We start from the raw sequence: 19,263 nt of genomic DNA, 5'->3' as shown, positions 1-19,263 counted from the left end.
TTCTGTATATATGTCATTGCTGGTGGGTAGGCCGGTGCCTGTGAGATGCTGAGTAGTTTCGACTACGCGTTGCAGAGTCTTCCTGTCCACCACAGGCTTTCATGAGAGGGTGTGTGTGACGTTTCCTCCCAGGAATTTGAAACTGCTTGCTGTTTCCAATGCTGTTCCACAGATGTAGAGGGGGTGTGAGTGGCGCGAGTTCTTCCGAAGTCCATAACCATCTCCTTTGTTGACATTAAGGAAGAGGTCATTTGCCTGGCACCAGGCCTTGAGTTCTTCCACCTCTTCTCTGTAGTCTGCCTCATCGCTGTTGGTGATGAACCTCACCACTGTCATGTGCTCGGTGAACTTGACGATGTGATTACTCGGGTGTTCGGCCATGCAGTCGTGTGAGCAGAATGTACAGCAATGGGCTCAGAATGTACAACAACTTGGGGACACCCGTGTTGAGGATGATGGGGAGGGAGGAGCCGTTGTGCATCCTGACTGCATGAGGTCTGTTTGTCAGGTAGAGTATTTAGACCAAGAAGTAGGAGTTTATTGACCAAGGTCTTTGGAGCAATGGTGTGGAACTGAATTCCAGAAACAGCATTCCGATGTAAGTGTCCTTGTTTTCTCGGTGTGTCAGAGCCAGGTGCATGACAAATAACTATGACATCTGATGTGAAGTGGTCCCGTTGGAAAACATATTGATGGGTGTCCAGTGTGGCAGGAATGGAGATTTTGATATGTACCATTATCAACCATTCAAAGCACGTCATGATGATTGGCATCAGTGCCACCGGAAGGTAGTCATTTAGTTATGAAGGTGTCGAGCTCTTTGGTTTGGGAATGATGGTGGTTGATTTGAAGCATGTTGAGATAGTAGCCTGAATGAGTGAAGTGTTGAAGGTGTCCGTGAAGATGTCAGTGAGCTGATGTGCTCAGCCTGAAATGTTGTCTGGCCTGGCTGTCCTGCTGGGGTTGACTCTCTGCATATGTTATAGACAGTGGCTTCTTACCTGGGAGGTGTGCAGCTTTTATGACCGGCAAAGTGTTGCGTGCCTCGAAGCATGAGTGAAAATTGCTTAGAGTGTCAAGGAGGGAGATGTAACTGGTACAGTATACGCTGGGGTTGTTATTGTACAGGACTTTCTAAAAATTTTTATACGTAGGCAGCTTTTTCCCTCTTGACGCCCAAGAAGAGGTTTCACCTGGCTCCTCTGAGAGCTGTTGTGTCCCTGGACTTGAAGGCAACATCCCAGGTTTTTAATGGAGAGCACATCTTTACCTTCAGCCAGGGCTTCTGGTGGGGCAGTGAGATGACTGTTTTTGAGGCACCAACGTCATCTGCACACTTACTGATGTAGGCAATGACAGTTGAGGCATATTCCTTAAGGTCTATGTCTTTTCTGTTTGTGGCGGTCTCCATGAACATCCACCAGTTAGTCTGTTCAAAACAGTCCTGAAGTGTAGAGATTGCCTCATTAGGCCATACAGTGATGGTCCTCTTACTGGTTTCTCAGGTTTCAGCAGCAGTCAGTATGCTGGATTTATATTATGGAGCTGTGGTCAGAGAGACTAAGGTGAGGGTTTGAGATGTCTTTATGAGTACCACGTAGTCCAATCACAGACAATCCAGTCTGTTTGTTCTCCCAGTGGCCTTGGGGACGTGTTGGAGAAATCTGTGTAAAATGTTCTGTAGGTAAATGTGATTGAAGCCTCCTGCATTTTATGAAGAGACCATCCTGATGCTTGTTTTATGGAGAGCTGATGATACTGCAAAGCTCTCCCAGTACGTCCTTGGCATTTGCGCTTGGGGGGATTTATACAGCAGTGATGAACACAACAGTAAACTCCCTGAACAGGTATAATGCTTCAGTACTGAATAAACTTAAGTGCACCAACTTTAATGAACAAGCAAGCTTACAATGTAATATTCAATTTCAAATGAAGATAGTAATCTGTCAATTTTTCTTTAAAATTACAGGAAATGGTCAAGTGGTTCCTCCTTCAGCTCGCATTAGCCTTGGTGCTGGAAACAAAATGGGCTGGTGAGTTAATGTGAAACTTCAATGGATTTGGAAATGTATTTAATAGGAAAAGAGGAAACTCAGCTAATTTTTATGTGGTGCCTTTCATGATCTCAGGCTGTCTGTAAGCATTTTACAGTTAATGCAAGGATCTCGGAGTGTTGTTATTTCAGTAAATATTGGAAATGAAGAAGCCAGTGTTTTCTGAGCAAGACGGTGCCAATGGCAATGGCCAGATAAGGTGGCCCAGTGACCAATTGTGGTTGTGGTTGAAATATTGGCCATAGCAACAGGACGCATTCACTTGCTTGTATTCCTAATTGTGCAGTCCACCCAAGAAGGTAGATGAAATCTCTATTTAATGTCGCATACTACCTCCAACAGTCCAATAGAGTTGCACTGGAATATCAACTAAAATTGTACACACCGCCTCGTGAGAGGAATTTTCAGACTCATGCAGGAAAGGTAAACCCTAAACCCTTTAAAATGTTAGTGGTAATAATCCTAATGTCATATCCCTATATTGCATAGAGGAATATTCTATAGCTTGGAAGCAGGCCTACTCATCCGGCAACTAGATCAACACACCCATCACTTCCTGTGTGAAAAATCTACTCCTCAGATGTCCTTTAAAACTTTCTCCTCACCTTAAGTCTCTGCCCATCTAGTTTCAGGCTCTCCTGCCCAAGGAAAGAGATTGTGAACCTCTGAAAGAACATAGAAAGTAGAATACAGGTCACCCCTCAGCCTCCTTCCCTCTAAGGAAAACGATCCCAGCCTATTCAGTGTTTCCTTTTACCTCAGGTCCTCCAGTACTGGCTCCATCCTTCCGAGGCTTTTCTACCAGCTCTCTAGCTTACTCTCATCCTTCTTATAGTGAGGTGACAAGAACTACAAATCATTGTCCAAGTGCAGTCCCACCATCAACCGAACAGCTGTAACTAACGCCCCAACGCCTGTACTCAATGCCCCAAATGATAAAGGCATCATATTCTTCCTTTTTACAGTTTCTTGCTTGCTAAATTGGCAGCCACTTTTTTTCTGTACTGTCACACACTTCAAAAATTGGCAATCACTTTTTGTTTTATTCTGAGGAGGTGTCATAAAATAGAGGTTCTGCTTGTTGATAGCTGCTGACAGCCACTAATTAAAAATCAACCGGGTTGGGGTGTTCAGATTGACCAAGCATCCATCATCAGGGACCCCCACCATCCAGCCCATGCTCTCTGCTCGCTGCTGCCATCAGGAAGGAGGTACACACTTTCAGTCCCACGTCATGAGCTTCAGGAACAGTTATTCCCCCTTAGCTATCAGGCTTCGAAACTCGAGAGGATAACTTCACTCACCCCAACGTAAAACTGATTTCACAACCCACTGACTTGCTTTCATGGGCTCTACAACGCACATTCTCAATATTTATTTTATTATTATTTTGTTTTTTTTTGTATGTGCACAATTTTGCCATCTTTTCTCTATCTTTGTGTGGTGTTTTTCAATGATTCTATTCTATTCCTTTGTACTTACCGTGAAGTCCTGCAAGAAAATGCATCTCAGGGTAGTAATATGGTGACACACCCATATATATATATTCTTCACCAATCTGTATAACACCCATAATCTGTGTTCCAGCTATCAACATACTTTCCATCTGACTGTGATCTACACTCTGAACTGCTATAGCAGTTCTTTTGTGAGCTACTGAATCTAGATAACCTACAGTTTTGGTAAGATCTCTTTTAAAGGTGGACCAGGTTTGAGGAGGTGAATGATGCACCCATGTCCATCATTCATAAGTTTGCATGCAAACAAGTTATTTCTTCAAAATTCTACATCATAATAAATGTATCTCAATGGATTGAGGATGGTTGTCAGTTGCTGCAGAGGAGGCACTGGAGGGTGCCAATTACATGTCATTCAGCATAATGAACAGGGAGCTACGATAGGAACAACACCGTTACTTGTCCTAACCTCTGATCTTCCATCAGTGACAGAGATTTTCTGTGGTTCTTCTGAGCATTGGCTTGATTATAAAGGTGAATAATGTGATCTATTACTGTATGATGTAGAGCTGTATTTATATAACTGTCTGTGCCAATTATCTTTTTTCCCAGTATGGAATTTTTGTAAATGTGGTCAGCGGTAATAGAAACTGATTCATTTTTCTTTCCTTGTCAGAATCATCTAGATGCAATCCCACAAAAGCAGAAGAAACTTGCAAGGAATGCATCAATTTAGAACCAGGCTGTGTCTGGTGTAAGGGAGTGGTAAGTCTCTGACAGAATAGAACAGTTTGTAATACCTGGTAGAGCATCCATATCTGAAGATGTATTGAGCTTTAGCAGTAATGAAATACTCTGTGACTGAATATAGTTCAATCTGTATGTCTGAGTTTATATCATTTTGAAGAATAATACAGTCCTTAATATTGTGCGGGGATAAAGGGAGTTATTTTTGGCTTGCATGCGTTTCAAATGACTGACATTTCATATAATTACATAGAATTGTAACTTCTACTTATGCTAAATTTCACCATTGTGCAGATAGAATTCAAACCTGTCGTTGGGTTTAACAAACACAGAAAAGTCAAATAACCTGTATGCACTTTAATTATGAAGCAATTGACTGGGTTCCCATGGAGACTAACACCCTGGTCCTATCCAATTATGCAAGATTTTCTTCAATTTTTAGGCCTGAGCAAAACCATTTTAGAATAGTGGTTAAAAATCCAATGATTCACCAGAGGTACATCGGTGACTGCCTGCAGCCAAAGGTGCAGTGAGCACAGCCATGTGTGGCCATTTTCTAAGATCCCTATCATAACAGGTGCCTTCGATCTGCAAATTCAATTCACTCCATATGGCAGCTGGCAGATGAGTACTGAGCACGCACAGAGATTTTATGTGTCTTGGGCTTTGACAGCTCTCTAAATATGGTGCTGAAAAATTATATACCAGAACTCAGTCACATTTTTCTGTAACAAAATCATTTGTCTAGATCAGTGAAAAATAATTTGGGATTCTCTCTTGATCAGAACCCTGATATAACATTGTCATGTCAACACTATAAAAGAGAGCTCTTTGTAAAATTACAGATTTTATCAATCTACCATAGAAAGCACCCTGTCTGGATGCATAATGGCTTGGTATGACCACTGCTGTGAGAAACGGCAGAATTGTGGACACAGCTCAGCACAACATGGTGACGAGCCCTCTCCCCATGGGCTCTGTCTAGACTTCTCAATGCCTCAGAAAAGCAGCCAGCATATTCAAAGACACCACCCATTCAAGACATTCTTTCTTTTTCCCTCTCATAGATTGGGGCTGAGTAGGAAATTGGATCAGTTGGTGGGTAGAGTGGCCTAATTCTGCTCCTATATATTATGGTCTTATGGTCCCTTCCATCAGGCAGAAGACAGAAAAATAAGAAGGAACCTGGACCTCACAATCTACCATTATGATCTTGCACTCTATTGTTTACCCATGATGCACTTTCATTCTGCATTCTGTACCTCATTACACTGTGTGATAATTTGATTTGCATGAACAGTAAGTGTGAGAAGGTTTTCATAGTATCTCGATATAGATGACAATAAACTGATTCCAATTTCTAATGAAAGAAGTTTGAAAGAAGGAAAAAATAAGTTGTTCTGGCTGAATCTGATTGAAGCCAAGAAGCAAAGCAGGATATTTTCCATTGTATTCTTAGTTCATCCAGCATATGTTTCACTTCAAGAAAGTAAGACAGCCAGATCATCTATCTAAACAGTCATCTGTAGATCAATGTCTATTTCTGGACCTAATTAATCTTCAGAAATCATCTGAGTTCCCAAGACTTTGTGTTCCACCACTTGATTTCCACTATCATATTGTCATATTGTGCAATTTTCAGTCAATTTTCCTTTAATGCAAATAGCATATATTACTTTTAAGAGCCCTATCTCCACTGATGAAGGTTAAGGATTATGGAAGAATTATGGATTCTTTTGGATAGTTCCATAAGCAAAATATTTGGTAAGCCTGCCTTAAGGGAAAGATAGCTTGTAAAGCAATTGAAAAATTCACTAATTATTCTTGCTTTGATGTGATTGAGTGCTTGGTTCAATACAGTTCGGCCATTAGTATGAAGTAATAACTAAAATCAAAAGCAGCTCAAATAATTTTATAACGAATAGAAGTTAAATATGAGTGTCTGGTTCCATCAAATTTGGAATCATATTTGCCATTTTAATGATAATTCCATTATCATTGTTAAAATTCTGGGAGCATAAAAGATAGTAAAGTCTGATTATTGACATTTTTAATCCGGACATGAAAACTAATTCCACCATTTAAAAATAAACACTAGAAAATGGATTGGTTTGGGTTTTGAATCTATCCTTGTTCCCTAAACGTCCTAAGATTATACATGGGCTTCATTGTACATTCTGACATGAGCCATGGTGTAGTGGCTAGTGCAATGCTACTACAGTTCAGAGTATTGGAGTTCAAAGTTCAATCTTGGCGTCAACTGTAAGAAGTCTGTACGTCTTCCCCCTGGAACGTCTGGGTTTCCCCCAGATGCACCAGATTCCTCCCACAGTCCAAAGACATACTGGTCACTATAAATTGTCCCAGAATTAGATTAGGGTTAAATCAGGCTGTCATGGGTTTCTCTATCTCAAAGGGCAAGGCCCTACTCCACGCTATATTGTTAAATAAGTAAAATAATATAAAGTGAGTACTCACAATTATCTCTTCTTTTTCCTTAATGATTGATACATTTTGTATTTTTATTGTAATTTCCTGCGCATTATAATTCTATTTCTGATGCAGAATTTCACGAAGGCTGGAGAACCAAATTCTGCACGGTGTGATTCTGAGGACGTGCTCAAGAGTAGAGGTTGCAAAGATATAGATATAATTAAACCTAACAATGTGGAAAATGTGGAAGAAAACCAACCACTTGGAAGACATCATGATAAGGTGGTACAAATAAAGCCCCAAAAAGTTCAACTAGTTCTTCGTCGAGGTAAAAACCCAAAATACTTGATATAATTAAAGACTTCACAGATTTAATTGCTTCAAATGTTGATATGTGCACATTTAAAATTAACTCACAGCATCTAGAATCCTTCAAGATATCTGCATACTGGGATTAAATATAAGAAAACATCTTTGCTGAGAAATTTAGTTTCCATTGGTCATGCTGAACACACTGAAATGAACCGTTTTGAAAGTGAACGCAAAATGCTCTGGCTACCATAAATATTATTGAATGCTCAATACGAGATGAATTTCTTGGAAATGTGTTTAAGGGCTAGTTCTCGATGCCTTGCTATTTATGCCTTTCCATAAATAAATGTGGGGAAAATTGCCTTTGATTGTTACTGCCAAACCCAGCAAAAGTCATGGTTGTTAGTTGTACTCACCCATGGGCATTTCAATGATTTCAATGAAATTGCAAAGAAGAGTTGAATGAACTACAATGCAGTCATTCCATTGCACAGATATATTTTCAGTTATTTTATTTCTCTCTTCCATTGTACAAAATCTCAATCCCTTTCAAAGACACCACCATCAATGTCTCTTTCAAACTGCATCAGTGAGTGCTAAGAGTACTCGCAGTCTGCAAGTATGTTAATTGATTTCAAATTAAATCCTTCTATATTAATATGTAGAGCTGTGTTAAGATCTCAAGTCATTTACCCATGTATTCTGATTGTTTCACTGGAATATCATGTCCTGACAAAGTTTCTATATGATGAAAGACCACAATGACTATGTATAAACAATTTATTCTCTCTCCTGAGGTTGGTATTCTCAATTTAGTAAGTAACTGGTAACAACTAGAAAGCTTTTGGCACATTGGCTGTACTGAGTACTGAAGATGGGATGTTATGTTGAAGTTGCATAAAATGTTGGTGAGGCCTAATTTGGAGTTTTGTGTGCATTTTGGTCACCTACACACAAGAAAGTTTTAAACAAGATTGAAAGAGCGCAGAGAAAATTTACAAGGATATTGCCGGGTCTGGAGGACCTGAGTTATAAGGAAAGGCTGAAAAGTTTAGGACTCTATTCTTTAGAACGTAGAAGACTGAGAGGAGATGTGATATATACAAAATTATGAGAGGTACAGATAGGGTAAATGCAAGCGGGCTTTTTCCACTGAGGTTGGGTTGGACTACAACCAGAAGTCATGGGTTAAGGGTGAAAGGTGAGAAGTTTAAGGAGAACACGAGGGGAACATTCTTCACTCAGAGGGTCATGAAAGTGTGGATTGAGCTGTCAGCACAAGTGGTGCACGTGAGCTTGATTTCAACGTTCTAGAAAAGTTTTGTTAGGTATGTACATGGATAGTAAGGATATGGAGGGCTATGGTCCCAGTGCAGGTCAGTGGGAGCAGGCAGTTTAAATGGTTTCAGCCTTGACTAAATGGGCTGAAGGGCCTGTTTCTGTGCTGTACTTCTTTATGCCTATTACTATTTGCAGGAGTATGCAGTTCTTGAGTGTGTTCCATTTGTAATAGAACTGATAACACAAAACTAAGTGGGAATAGGAGAAGTGATGAGGATGGGTAGAAGGTTAAAAAAAAAGTAGATATTTAATTAATGGGCAACGATATGGCAGATGGAAAATGTAAGGCCATCCACTTTGGTAGAAAAATAGAAATTCTGAGTACTTTTTAAATGGTGTAAGATTGAGAAATGCTGGTGTTCATGAGGACCTGTGTATTTTGGTGACATCAGTGAAGGCACTGAAGACAGGTAAAAGACAAATAGTATGTTGGCATCTACTGCTTGAGGATTTAAGCACAAGAATCTCCTTACCTAAAGCTCTTGTTGGATGAAGGCTCACCAGGCAGGTTTCTGGGAAGGTAGGCTTGTCATATGAGAGCATATTGCATAGATGTGTCATAATACTTTCGAGTTTAGAAGAATGAGAGGTGCTCTCATTGAAATCCAAATTTTACATGGGCTCAGCGAGTTAAAAAATTTTCAGCCTAAAGAGTTGAGAACTAAAGATCAGAGTCTTAAAATAAAGGGTGGGCTTTATTTAGTAGAAAAGGGCGGTGAATCTAAAGGACTTTCTATCTTTGAAGGCTGTGGAGGGACTTTCACTGATTGCATAATTGATTGCATTCACAACAGAGATATTGGTAAAGGACAGGAAAATATGTTGAGCTAGAAGATCAACCATGGTGGAGAAGTTTCAATGAACCAAATGCCCCATTCTCCTATGTTCTGAAGTCTTTAATATGTACTTAATCTGTCTAAGAAGACTTAACTAGAAATGTCATTGAAATGAGCATGTCAAAAATTAGGGGGGGGGGGAAAGGGGTGTGTGTGTGTGTGTGTGTGTGTGTGTGTGTGTGTGTGTGTGTGTGTGTGTGTGTGTGTGTGTGTGTGTGTGTGTGTGTGTGTGTGTGTGTGTGTGTGTGTGTGTGTGTGTGTGTGTGTGTGTGTGTGTGTTTAGAGAAGATCAAAGGAGATGATGCCTTTGGGAGGTACATTTGGAATTTCTGGAGTTAACCAATAGATTATTGATATACCACTTAGGGCTTTGGAGCAGAGTCAAATTATATAAAAAAATAAAAACTAATGATATGTTATTTTGTAACTTACATTGTGTAACATTAAATTGCTGAAAGTTTTAAGATTGCCCCATGAAGCAGAGAACAAAGAACAGTAAAACTGTTCCTTTTCAGTTTTTGGTTACTGGTTCCTTAATATATACATTGCTTTGTGTTTTAGGTAGCCCGCATAAAATCCTGGTGAAATTTAAGCGTGCTGAAGGTTACCCTATTGATCTGTACTATCTCATGGACCTGTCCTATTCCATGAAAGATGACTTGCAGAAAGTGAAGAAACTGGGAAAAGAGCTTCTTGAAGCCTTGAGAAGTGTCACTAAATCTATCAAAATTGGTGAGCCCACCATGTTCTGTTTTGCTTACTATGAATTAAGAAGCTCAGAAATCTAGTAGAATAACATATCCTTTCAAAGTCTGCATTTTGTTTCACAGACTTGGAGGGAAGCAGTCGTCTTCCACAGTAAAGGATGCTTTCCTGTCTTAGGGCAGAGCATAATTTTAAAAAGAGGATTTATTAGATATGAATTTCATTAAGGTCATGTTTAATTGGCAGTTCAAGAACCTGTTTTTCAACAGAGTTTAATTCACAGTTTTAAAGATTAAGATATAATCAGAAATATTAAATAAAATATAAACCTTTCAATACTGATTATAACTTAGAAATAATTAGGCCTCAACATACATTTAAGTGTCACTCACCCTGTGTTCCTTGAGTGCTCCTGTGGTGGAGAATTACATTTTCTCATCATTCCTTCTTGAGGAATTGAAGATTTCCTCAAGAAATATATTGCTGCACCCTGACCATGATTAAGAAAGTCAGCAACTGGTCAATATCACATTTACAGCTCGCTTAGTTCTAAAACTCAGATAGGTTATCCACTGCAATCTGGTGTAGTTTTCTCTTTTATTACTGGCACAACACTGTGTTTGTTTGGTGAAACATTAACAAATGGTTTTACTCTCAAATATTAATGAAATAAAACTCAAATTTTTCAATATTCTTAAAAATAACAGATTTTCATAAAATTGCTTGCAGGTGACCAAGACGGCAATCTTCAGAAGAACACTTACTTGCTCCTGCCTTCTCAATATTTCCTCAATAAAAAACATTGCTATGATGCTTTTTTAATGCTGTCTTATTACCACAAATGCCAGTTACATTATTCCATGGAACCAATTTTCTGTTGGAAAATGAACTAAAAAGGGTCAGTTGTGGAAAGGGCGAGCAGCTTTAAATTCCTGGGCATCAACATCTCAAAAAATCTATTTTGGACACAACATATTGATGCAGTCATGAAGGCGACACACCAGTGATTCTATTCCATTAGGGGTTTTAGGAGATCTTGCATGTCACCAAAGACTCTGCAACTATTTACAGATGTACAGTGGAGAGTATTCTGACTGGTTGCATTACAGCCTGGATGGTAGCCTCCAAAGTACAGGATCACAGGAGGCTGCAGAGGGTTGTAGCCTTAGCCAGCGCAGGCCTCTCCACTATCAAGAACATCTTCATGAGGTAGTGCCTCTAGAGGGCAGTATCCATCATTAAGGACCCTCGCCACTTGGGACAGGCCCTTTCTACTTACTACCCTTGGGGAGGATGTACAGGAGCCTGAAGAGCGCACAAAATGTTTTAGAAACAGATTCTTCTCCTTCAACATCAGATTTCTGAATGGTGCATGAACCCATGAACACTATCTCATTATTTATCTTTTGCAATATTTATTTAATTAGTAATTGTTATGTCTTGCACTGTTGTGCTGCTGCAAAGTAACACATTTCACAACATACATCAGTGATAATATGCCTAATTCTGACTCTGATTAAATTTGCATTCTACTTAATGACGACTTTTTCAATTTGAGGTACTACAGGAGGGAATTTGTTTTATACTGCAATAAGCATTAGCTTTATATCACTCAATAGCTATGAAACTAATGTGGCTTTACAGGAAACATTTTCTTAAGCTCTTTTTGTCCATTGACAACATTAAGCATAATGTACATCAAGATTTGGAAGGTGGCTATTCAGTTCTGGTAAATGATTATAATGCATCTGAGATAATAGCAGCTAGTTAAGTGGAAGCAACAACAGTAAACACTGGCTTCCAAATAACAATCTGGTCTTTGTGCCAGGTTACAACACACAGAAAGTGCTGGAGGAATTCAGCAGGAGAGGCAGCATCTATGGAAATGAATAAACAGTCGATGTTTTGGGCTGAGACCCTTCTTCAGGGCTGGAAAGGAAAGGGAAGATGCCAGAATAAAAAGGTGGGAGGAAGGGAAGGAGGATAGCTAGAAGGAGACAGGTGAAGCCAGGTGGGAGGGTCTTCCCCCTGCTGAGCTCCTCCAGCATTTTCAGTATGTTGCTTTGGATTTCCAGCAAAGCATAATTTCTTGTGTACATGGTACTAGACTTTCTCATGGTTGAGTAACCAATTAACATCCAATGTAAATAAATAAAATGCACAACAAACTCTTAAATAATGACTTCCCTTGCTTGTAGGATTTGGTTCTTTTGTGGACAAGACGGTACTACCCTTCGTTAACACCCACAAGGAGAAGATGAAAAATCCATGCCCTGATAAGAATGAGGCATGTCAGCCTCCGTTTGATTTCAAGCATGTCCTCAAGCTGACAGATAATGCAAATGTATTCGCTACAGAAGTCGGAAAACAATCTATTTCTGGAAACCTGGATCCTCCGGAGGCAGGCCTGGACGCCATGATGCAAGCAGCAGTGTGTGGGGTAAGGCAATTACTTGCAGAGCTTAACTGTACCCAGACTTACAACTGTACCGTGCAGATAGCATTGGCTTTCACTTCCACCATCCATCTCAGGCTGTTTTCCCAGGTCCTTCGCTCTCCTCAATCATGGCCCAATTTTCACTACTTGGCATATTCCTTGAGTTTTACTCCTTGGCTTGTCTGTGTCTTTCATTGCTTTGCAAATAAGTGAAGAAATTTTAACTGTTACGTTTACTTTGCTTGCTTTTAAAGCAATTAGTGTACAATTGATTCATGATGAAGCGTGCCTGGGAGGGCAGACTTGAGTCTGTCTATTGGATCAATCTTCATCTGGCTTCTCATCCACAGCCGCTCCAACATGGGTGGCCCTAAGCTGATGGAGTCCTTGAAGCACGCAAACCTCCACACGATGTCTACATGCTAAGTCATGGAGGGACCTTGCTCCTTCTGGGCTTTACTATAGCTACCAGAAAAAAACTGAACAGCTGCAAATAGACTCAGAAGTCGGCATCCAAAAGAGCACAAGCACAAAACCAATGGGGCACCTGACAAACCCCAGCCTGCCCCTGTGGTGCCCCGACCCAGGACGTCCTCCCCCTGGTCCAGTCATGCACTCTCACCAAGATCTGAGACGGCTTTACCATGGTCCATTGACACAGCCAGGAGCTGGAGGACTGGCTTGACAAAAAACAATTAGAAGTTTGAAGGGTAAACACCTGCCATACAAAACAACAGCAACAAAGTGTACAATCTTTGTTTAGTATCTCCAGGTAAACACTGTATGTACTTAATAATTCTTCCAAAGAATTCTAAGGCCAAGCTGCCAGCTTTAGTCTAAACAGCAATCTTATGGACATTGTCTGCAAAGGTGAAAAGGCATTTGCTGTATTTCCCTTACATAAGTGTCACTTGCATACACTCACACAGATGGAAACTTTTGACTATTCTTTGCCACAAGGAGAAAATAGGAAACTGAGTTGGGGCAAGGAACAAAACATCAGTAGGGATGCCAACTTGCTCCACATCTACTGAAATTCTCTCTCTGTTACTCAATCACTCTCTCTGTCGCTGTCTGCTGCCCCTGTCCATTAGTATAAGCTGAAAGTATGAAATTTAAATATTGCTTCTGTACATTTTCAAGTGAGTCAATAAATATAAAAATGATTGAAACATATATCTTTGTAAAAGCTTGCATAGAAGTTATATACCTGGCTAAAATGAACATTGTTCCCCACAGGAGCAGATTGGGTGGCGCAACGTCACACGGCTTCTTGTTTACACTTCAGATGATGGTTTTCACTTTGCTGGAGATGGGAAGCTTGGAGGAATCCTAACACCCAATGATGGCAAATGCCATCTCAATAGAGAAGGCACTTATGAAGACAACACAAAATATGTAAGTGTAACCTCTAAGTTGTCCACATGAACAGAACTGTCCAAGCATTCAATGAGGGGCCTAAATGTTGCAGCTGAGAAGCAATGTCACTTGGTTGATGGCAGAACATTCGCCCGTTCCTTATTTGCTTTGACTCAAGGGGACTGTTTCAGAGGGAGGTTCAGCATTGGCTTCCAGTTATTTGTTAGGCTTCATTTAGTTGGCACAAGGATGGATGAGTAGCAAAGGGAAAGAAATGGGTATTGTATCTCACACCTTGTTGAAGTTCATCAAAGCATAACTTTTAAGTTCTAACTTTGCTGGCAAGATCAGCCTTACAACAGGAATTATGTAGAATGAGATCTTCCAATACATACAATAATGCCCATTTACAAGGCAGTAGAAAGCCTGACAGCTATCACTTCTCACAGTAGAGGCTACTGTGTCAAAAAGGCAAAGCAGTGGCAGTGACAATCCCCATGGTCCAAATCTCAATCTCAATCACTGTTTGTTGAAAATCCAACCTCAAAATATAAAACGTACTATAGATTTAAAAGTTCAAAGTAAATTAATTATCAAAGTACATATACCATATGTCATTATATACAACCCTGTGATTCATTTTGTTGTGGGCATTCACAGTAAATACAAACACGCACAAGATGGGCAGACAACCAATGTGCAAAGGCCTGTTTCCCATCACAACCTACTCTTCACAGACCCCATTGAGTGAAACTTAACCAAACTTCTCAGGATCTTGTCATATTCAATTCAGAGGCAAGTTTCACCTCATGTATCTGTGAATTATGAAGATCGCCTATTTCACATGTGTAATGTTCTCTGAGTCTGCCCCATGTCTGTTTATTTGCAGCTGGAAAGTTCATCAGTTGTTTTGTTCCCCTCCAGACAAAAATATTCCAGTACTCTCCTGGCCAGTCTACTTTCTGTCACAATGAGAGCGTCCAGTGCTCTGATTTTTATATCCTAATTTTCACTAAGACCAGCTTTCTGCCTGCTGTCGCATCTGACTCTTAGAATAGATTAAAAAATTCTCATCCCTGTTTTCCTGTTGCTTCATGACACCTGTCTAAGATTATCCCTCTGAAACCCAAGCTTCCCCAATTCAATTGGTTATTGTCAAAGTTAGCTGCACCTCTACTTGTGTTCATCCTTTCAGCTACCAATGGCATGAACTGGAATTTTTTCCTGACACCTCTCTATCTCTCTACATCTCTTTTTTTTATCAGGTATTCTTTCCAGTCTATCTCATTGCCCAACCTTATGCTCGCTTGTCCTAATATTACTGGACATAACTCAGTGTCAAATTTTGATCAAGTACTAATAATAATTCATTTGGAATAAATGTTGCATTATCAATGGTACTGAAATGCAGTAGTTACTTTTGCTTGTAGTCAGACATTCTTGAATGTTTAAAACCATATTCCTGCAAATGTTTGATAATTTAAAACATAGATTTCTTGATTATTCACTGTGATGGAGTGGAAATTAATGAATAACTCCCTTATCCCCTCAATACTCTACCAATCCATTTCAGTCCTATCTAATTTCATAGAAACATAGAAAACCTACAGCACAATTCAGACCCTTCGGCCCACAAAGTTGTGCAGAACATCTTACCCATAGCCTTCTATTTTTCTAAGCACCATGTACCTATCCAAAAGACCCTATTGTATCCGCCTCCACCACCATTGCCAGGAGCCCATTCCACGCACTCACCACTCTCTGTGTAAAAAAACTTACCCCTGACATCTCCTCTATACCTACTCCCAAGCACCTTAAACCTGTGCCCTCCTGTGGCAGCCATTTCAGCCCTGGGAAAAAGCCTCTGACTATCCACGTGATCAGTGCCTCTCATCATTTTATACACCTTTATCAGGTCACCTCTCATCCTCCGTCACTCCAAGGAGAAAAGGCCGAGTTCACTCAACCTATTTTCATAAGGCATGCTCCCCAATCCAGGCAACATCCTTGTAAATCTCCTCTGCACCCTTTCAATGGTTTCCACATCCATCTTGTAGTGAGGCAACCAGAACTGAGCACAGTACTCCAAGTGGGGTCTGACTAGGGTCCTATATAGCTGCAACATTACCTCTTGGCTCCTAAATTTAATTCCATGATTGATGAAGGCCAATACATCATATGCCTTCTTAACCACAGAGTCAACCTGTGCAGCTGCTTTGAGCATCCAATGGACTCGGACCCCAAGATCCCTCTGATCCTCCACACTGCCAAGAGTCTTACCATTAATACTATATTCTGCCTTAATATTTGACCTACCAAAATGAACTACTTCACACTTATCTGGGTTGAACTCCATCTGCCACTACTCAGCCCAGTTTTGCATCCTATCAATGTCTCGCTGTAACCTCTGACAGCCCTCCACACTATCAACAACACCCCCAACCTTTGTGTCATCAGCAAACTTACGAACCCATCCCTCCATTTCCTCATCCAGGTCATTTATAAAAATCACGAAGAGTAAGGGTCCCAGAACAGATCCCTGAGGCACTCCACTGGTCACCGACCTCCATGCAGAATATGACCCATCTACAACCACTCTTCGTCTTCTGTGGGCAAGCCAGTTCTGGATCCACAAAGCAATGTCCCCTTGGATCCCATGCCTCCTTACTTTCTCATTAAGCCTTGCACATTATCAAATGCCTTGCTGAAATCCATATACACTATATCTACGGCTCTTCCTACATCAATGTGTTTAGTCACATCCTCAAAAAATTCAATCAGGCTCATAAGGCACAACCTGCCCTTAACAAAGCCATGCTGACTATTCCTAACCATGCTATACCTCTCCAAATGTTCATAAATCCTGCCTCTCAGGATCTTCTCCATCAACTTACACACCACTGAAGTAAGACTCACTGGTCTATAATTTCCTGGGCTATCTCTAGTCCCTTTCTTGAATAAGGGAACAACATCCGCAACCCTCCAATCCTCCGGAACCTCTCCCGTCCTCACTGATGATGCAAAGATCATTGCCAGAGGCTCAGCAATCTCCTCCCTCGCCTCCCACAGTAGCTTGGGGTACATTTCATCCGTCCCCGGCGACTTATCCAACTTGATGCTTTCCAAAATCTCCAGCACATCCTCTTTCTTAATATCTACATGCTCAAGTTTTTCTGTCTGCTGCAAGTCATCACTACAATCACCAAGATCTTTTTCCATAGTAAATACTATAGTAAAGTATAGTATACTATACTTTAAGTATAGTATACTTTCCATAGTAAAGTATTCATTAAGTACCTCTGCTATTTCCTCCAGTTCCATACACACTTTCCCACTGTCACACTTGATAGGTCCTATTCTTTCATGTCTTATCCTCTTGCTCTTCACATACTTGTAGAATGCCTTGGGGTTTTCCTTAATCCTGCCCGCCAAGGCCTTCTCATGGCCCCTTCTGGCTCTCCTAATTTCCGTCTTCAGCTTCTTCCTGTTAGCCTTATAATCTTCTAGATCTCTAACATTACCTAGCTCCCTGAACCTTTTGTAAGCTTTTCTTCTCTTCTTGACTAGATTTACTACAGCCTTTGTACACCACGGTTCCTGTACCCTACCATAACTTCCCTGTCTCATTGGAACGTATATATGTAGAACTCCACACAAAAATCCCCTGAATATTTGCCACATTTCTTCCATACCTTTCCCTGAGAACATCTGTTCCCAATTTAAGCTTCCAAGTTCCTGCCTGAGAGCCTCATAATTCCCCTTACTCCAATTAAACGCGTTTCTAACTTGTCTATTCCTATCTCTCTCCAATGCTGTTGTAAAGGAGATAGAATTATGATCACTATCTCCAAAATGCTCTCCCACTGAGAGATCAGACACCTGACCAGGTTCATTTCCCAATACTAAATCAAGTACAGTCTCTCCACTTGTAGGCTTATCTACATATTGTGTCAAGAAACTTTCCTGAACACACCTAACAAACTCCACCCCATCTAAACCCCTTGCTGTAGGGAGATGCCAATAGATATTTGGGAAATTAAAATCTCCCACCACAACAACTCTGTTATTATTGCACCTTTCCAGGATCTGTTTCCCTATCTGCTCCTCAATATCCCTGTTACTACTGGGTGGCCAGTAAAAAACACCCAGTAAAGTTATTGACCCCTTCCTGTTCCTAACCTCCACCCACAGAGACTCTGTAGACAATCCCTCCATGACGTCCACCTTTTCTGCAGCTGTGACACTATCTCTGATCAACAGTGCCACGCACCCACCTCTTTTGCCTCCCTCCCTGTCCTTTCTGAAACATCTAAAACCCAGCACTTGAAGTAACCATTCCTGTCCCTGAGCCATCCAAGTCTCTGTACGGCCACCACATCATAGCTCCAAGTACTGATCCACTTCAGTATAAATTGGGATTGCAAATGATAATCATTGGTTCACTGTTGTACCCATTACTCACCAATGGCTCATATAGCAACACAATACAGTATTTGAGAAATATTTATGGTCTTGGATGGATTAACTGGTGCTTGGCTGTCCTTAGCCAGACTGGACTATATTTGACTTAACAACAAGAGGAATGTAGTTGAATTTTAACTGAGCTCTGAAATGGCCCAGTAAACCAGTAAATGCTACCAAAATAGTGATACACTAGTCAGAATATCTCCGTTACATTGGTGGCAACAGTCCAAGAAAGCATCTTTGGTGATGAAGGTTGACTAAGAGATGCTGGCTTTGCCATTGATGCCGTGAAAGCAAACTAAAACAATACAACCACAGACTAGACAGAAAATTTCACAAAAATGCATGTTTGACCTCAAACCTGGGGCTCAAGATGTAAGAAAATGAGTGCTGTGCAGTATTGTGTTATTTCTGTAATCACAGAGAAAAGCTTTCCACCTAAGATAGCTGCAGAGTTGAAAATAAATATAGACAATGCTCTCATGTCTTGGACAAACAAATTTATGCATATTATTTAATTGACTTCAAAAGCCCCACCATCAATGAAGAATTGAAATTTACTAACAGAATCACAAATCTTGCTAAAGTCATCTTTACCACCTATTACTTGAGATTCTTTTACAAATCACATTCATTCTATGTCCCTTGTTCTTGCCCCTTCTACCAATAGATATTTTTTTCTCCATTTTCTCTGTTGGGTCCTTCACTGATTTTAAATCCCACTATTATATTCCCTCTCGTGCTCTTCTGTTTCAAGAGGAACAGGGAAAATGAAGTATTTTCAACTACAGATATGGGAAAAATGTTTCCCTTGGCTCTGTAGTTTGTGAATTGTGGAGGCTGTCTACCATGGAGACCTGTGGAGGCTCAGCTATTGACTACATTGAAAAAATAGATATTTATTAGTAATCAAAGTATATCAGGATAGGGTAGGAAAATGGTGTGAGGTCAAAGACCAACAGGTTTGAAGAGCTGAATGCTCTTTTATACTCCTACTTTGTATGTTCTTCAGTCTGTCCATGAAACAAAAATACTTCATCCCTGGAATTATCCCAGTAAATCTCCCCTGAATAACTAAGAACTCTCTCATCCCGTCAATACTCCACCAATCTATTTCA

The 19,263-nt window shown here is 40.4% G+C and overlaps 1 protein-coding gene across 2 annotated transcripts in view; it reads left to right on the top strand.

Moving 5' to 3' along the window:
• itgb2 (integrin, beta 2) overlaps positions 1 to 19,263 on the top strand; it is a 99,623-nt gene that overhangs the window by 36,757 nt on the left and 43,603 nt on the right. For both annotated transcript variants that reach the window (XM_073046630.1, XM_073046631.1), the window contains exons 2-7: positions 1,970 to 2,033; positions 4,188 to 4,276; positions 6,824 to 7,019; positions 9,742 to 9,912; positions 12,084 to 12,325; positions 13,562 to 13,720. In XM_073046630.1, the coding sequence (XP_072902731.1) occupies positions 1,973 to 2,033; positions 4,188 to 4,276; positions 6,824 to 7,019; positions 9,742 to 9,912; positions 12,084 to 12,325; positions 13,562 to 13,720 (918 nt within the window). In that variant the 5' untranslated portion in view covers positions 1,970 to 1,972. The remainder of the gene's footprint in view (positions 1 to 1,969; positions 2,034 to 4,187; positions 4,277 to 6,823; positions 7,020 to 9,741; positions 9,913 to 12,083; positions 12,326 to 13,561; positions 13,721 to 19,263) is intronic.

The sequence above is a fragment of the Hemitrygon akajei genome, chromosome 5 (genome assembly GCF_048418815.1).
Source record: "Hemitrygon akajei chromosome 5, sHemAka1.3, whole genome shotgun sequence".
In the NCBI taxonomy this organism is placed as follows: domain Eukaryota; kingdom Metazoa; phylum Chordata; class Chondrichthyes; order Myliobatiformes; family Dasyatidae; genus Hemitrygon; species Hemitrygon akajei.
This window is presented reverse-complemented; position numbering and strand designations above follow the sequence as displayed.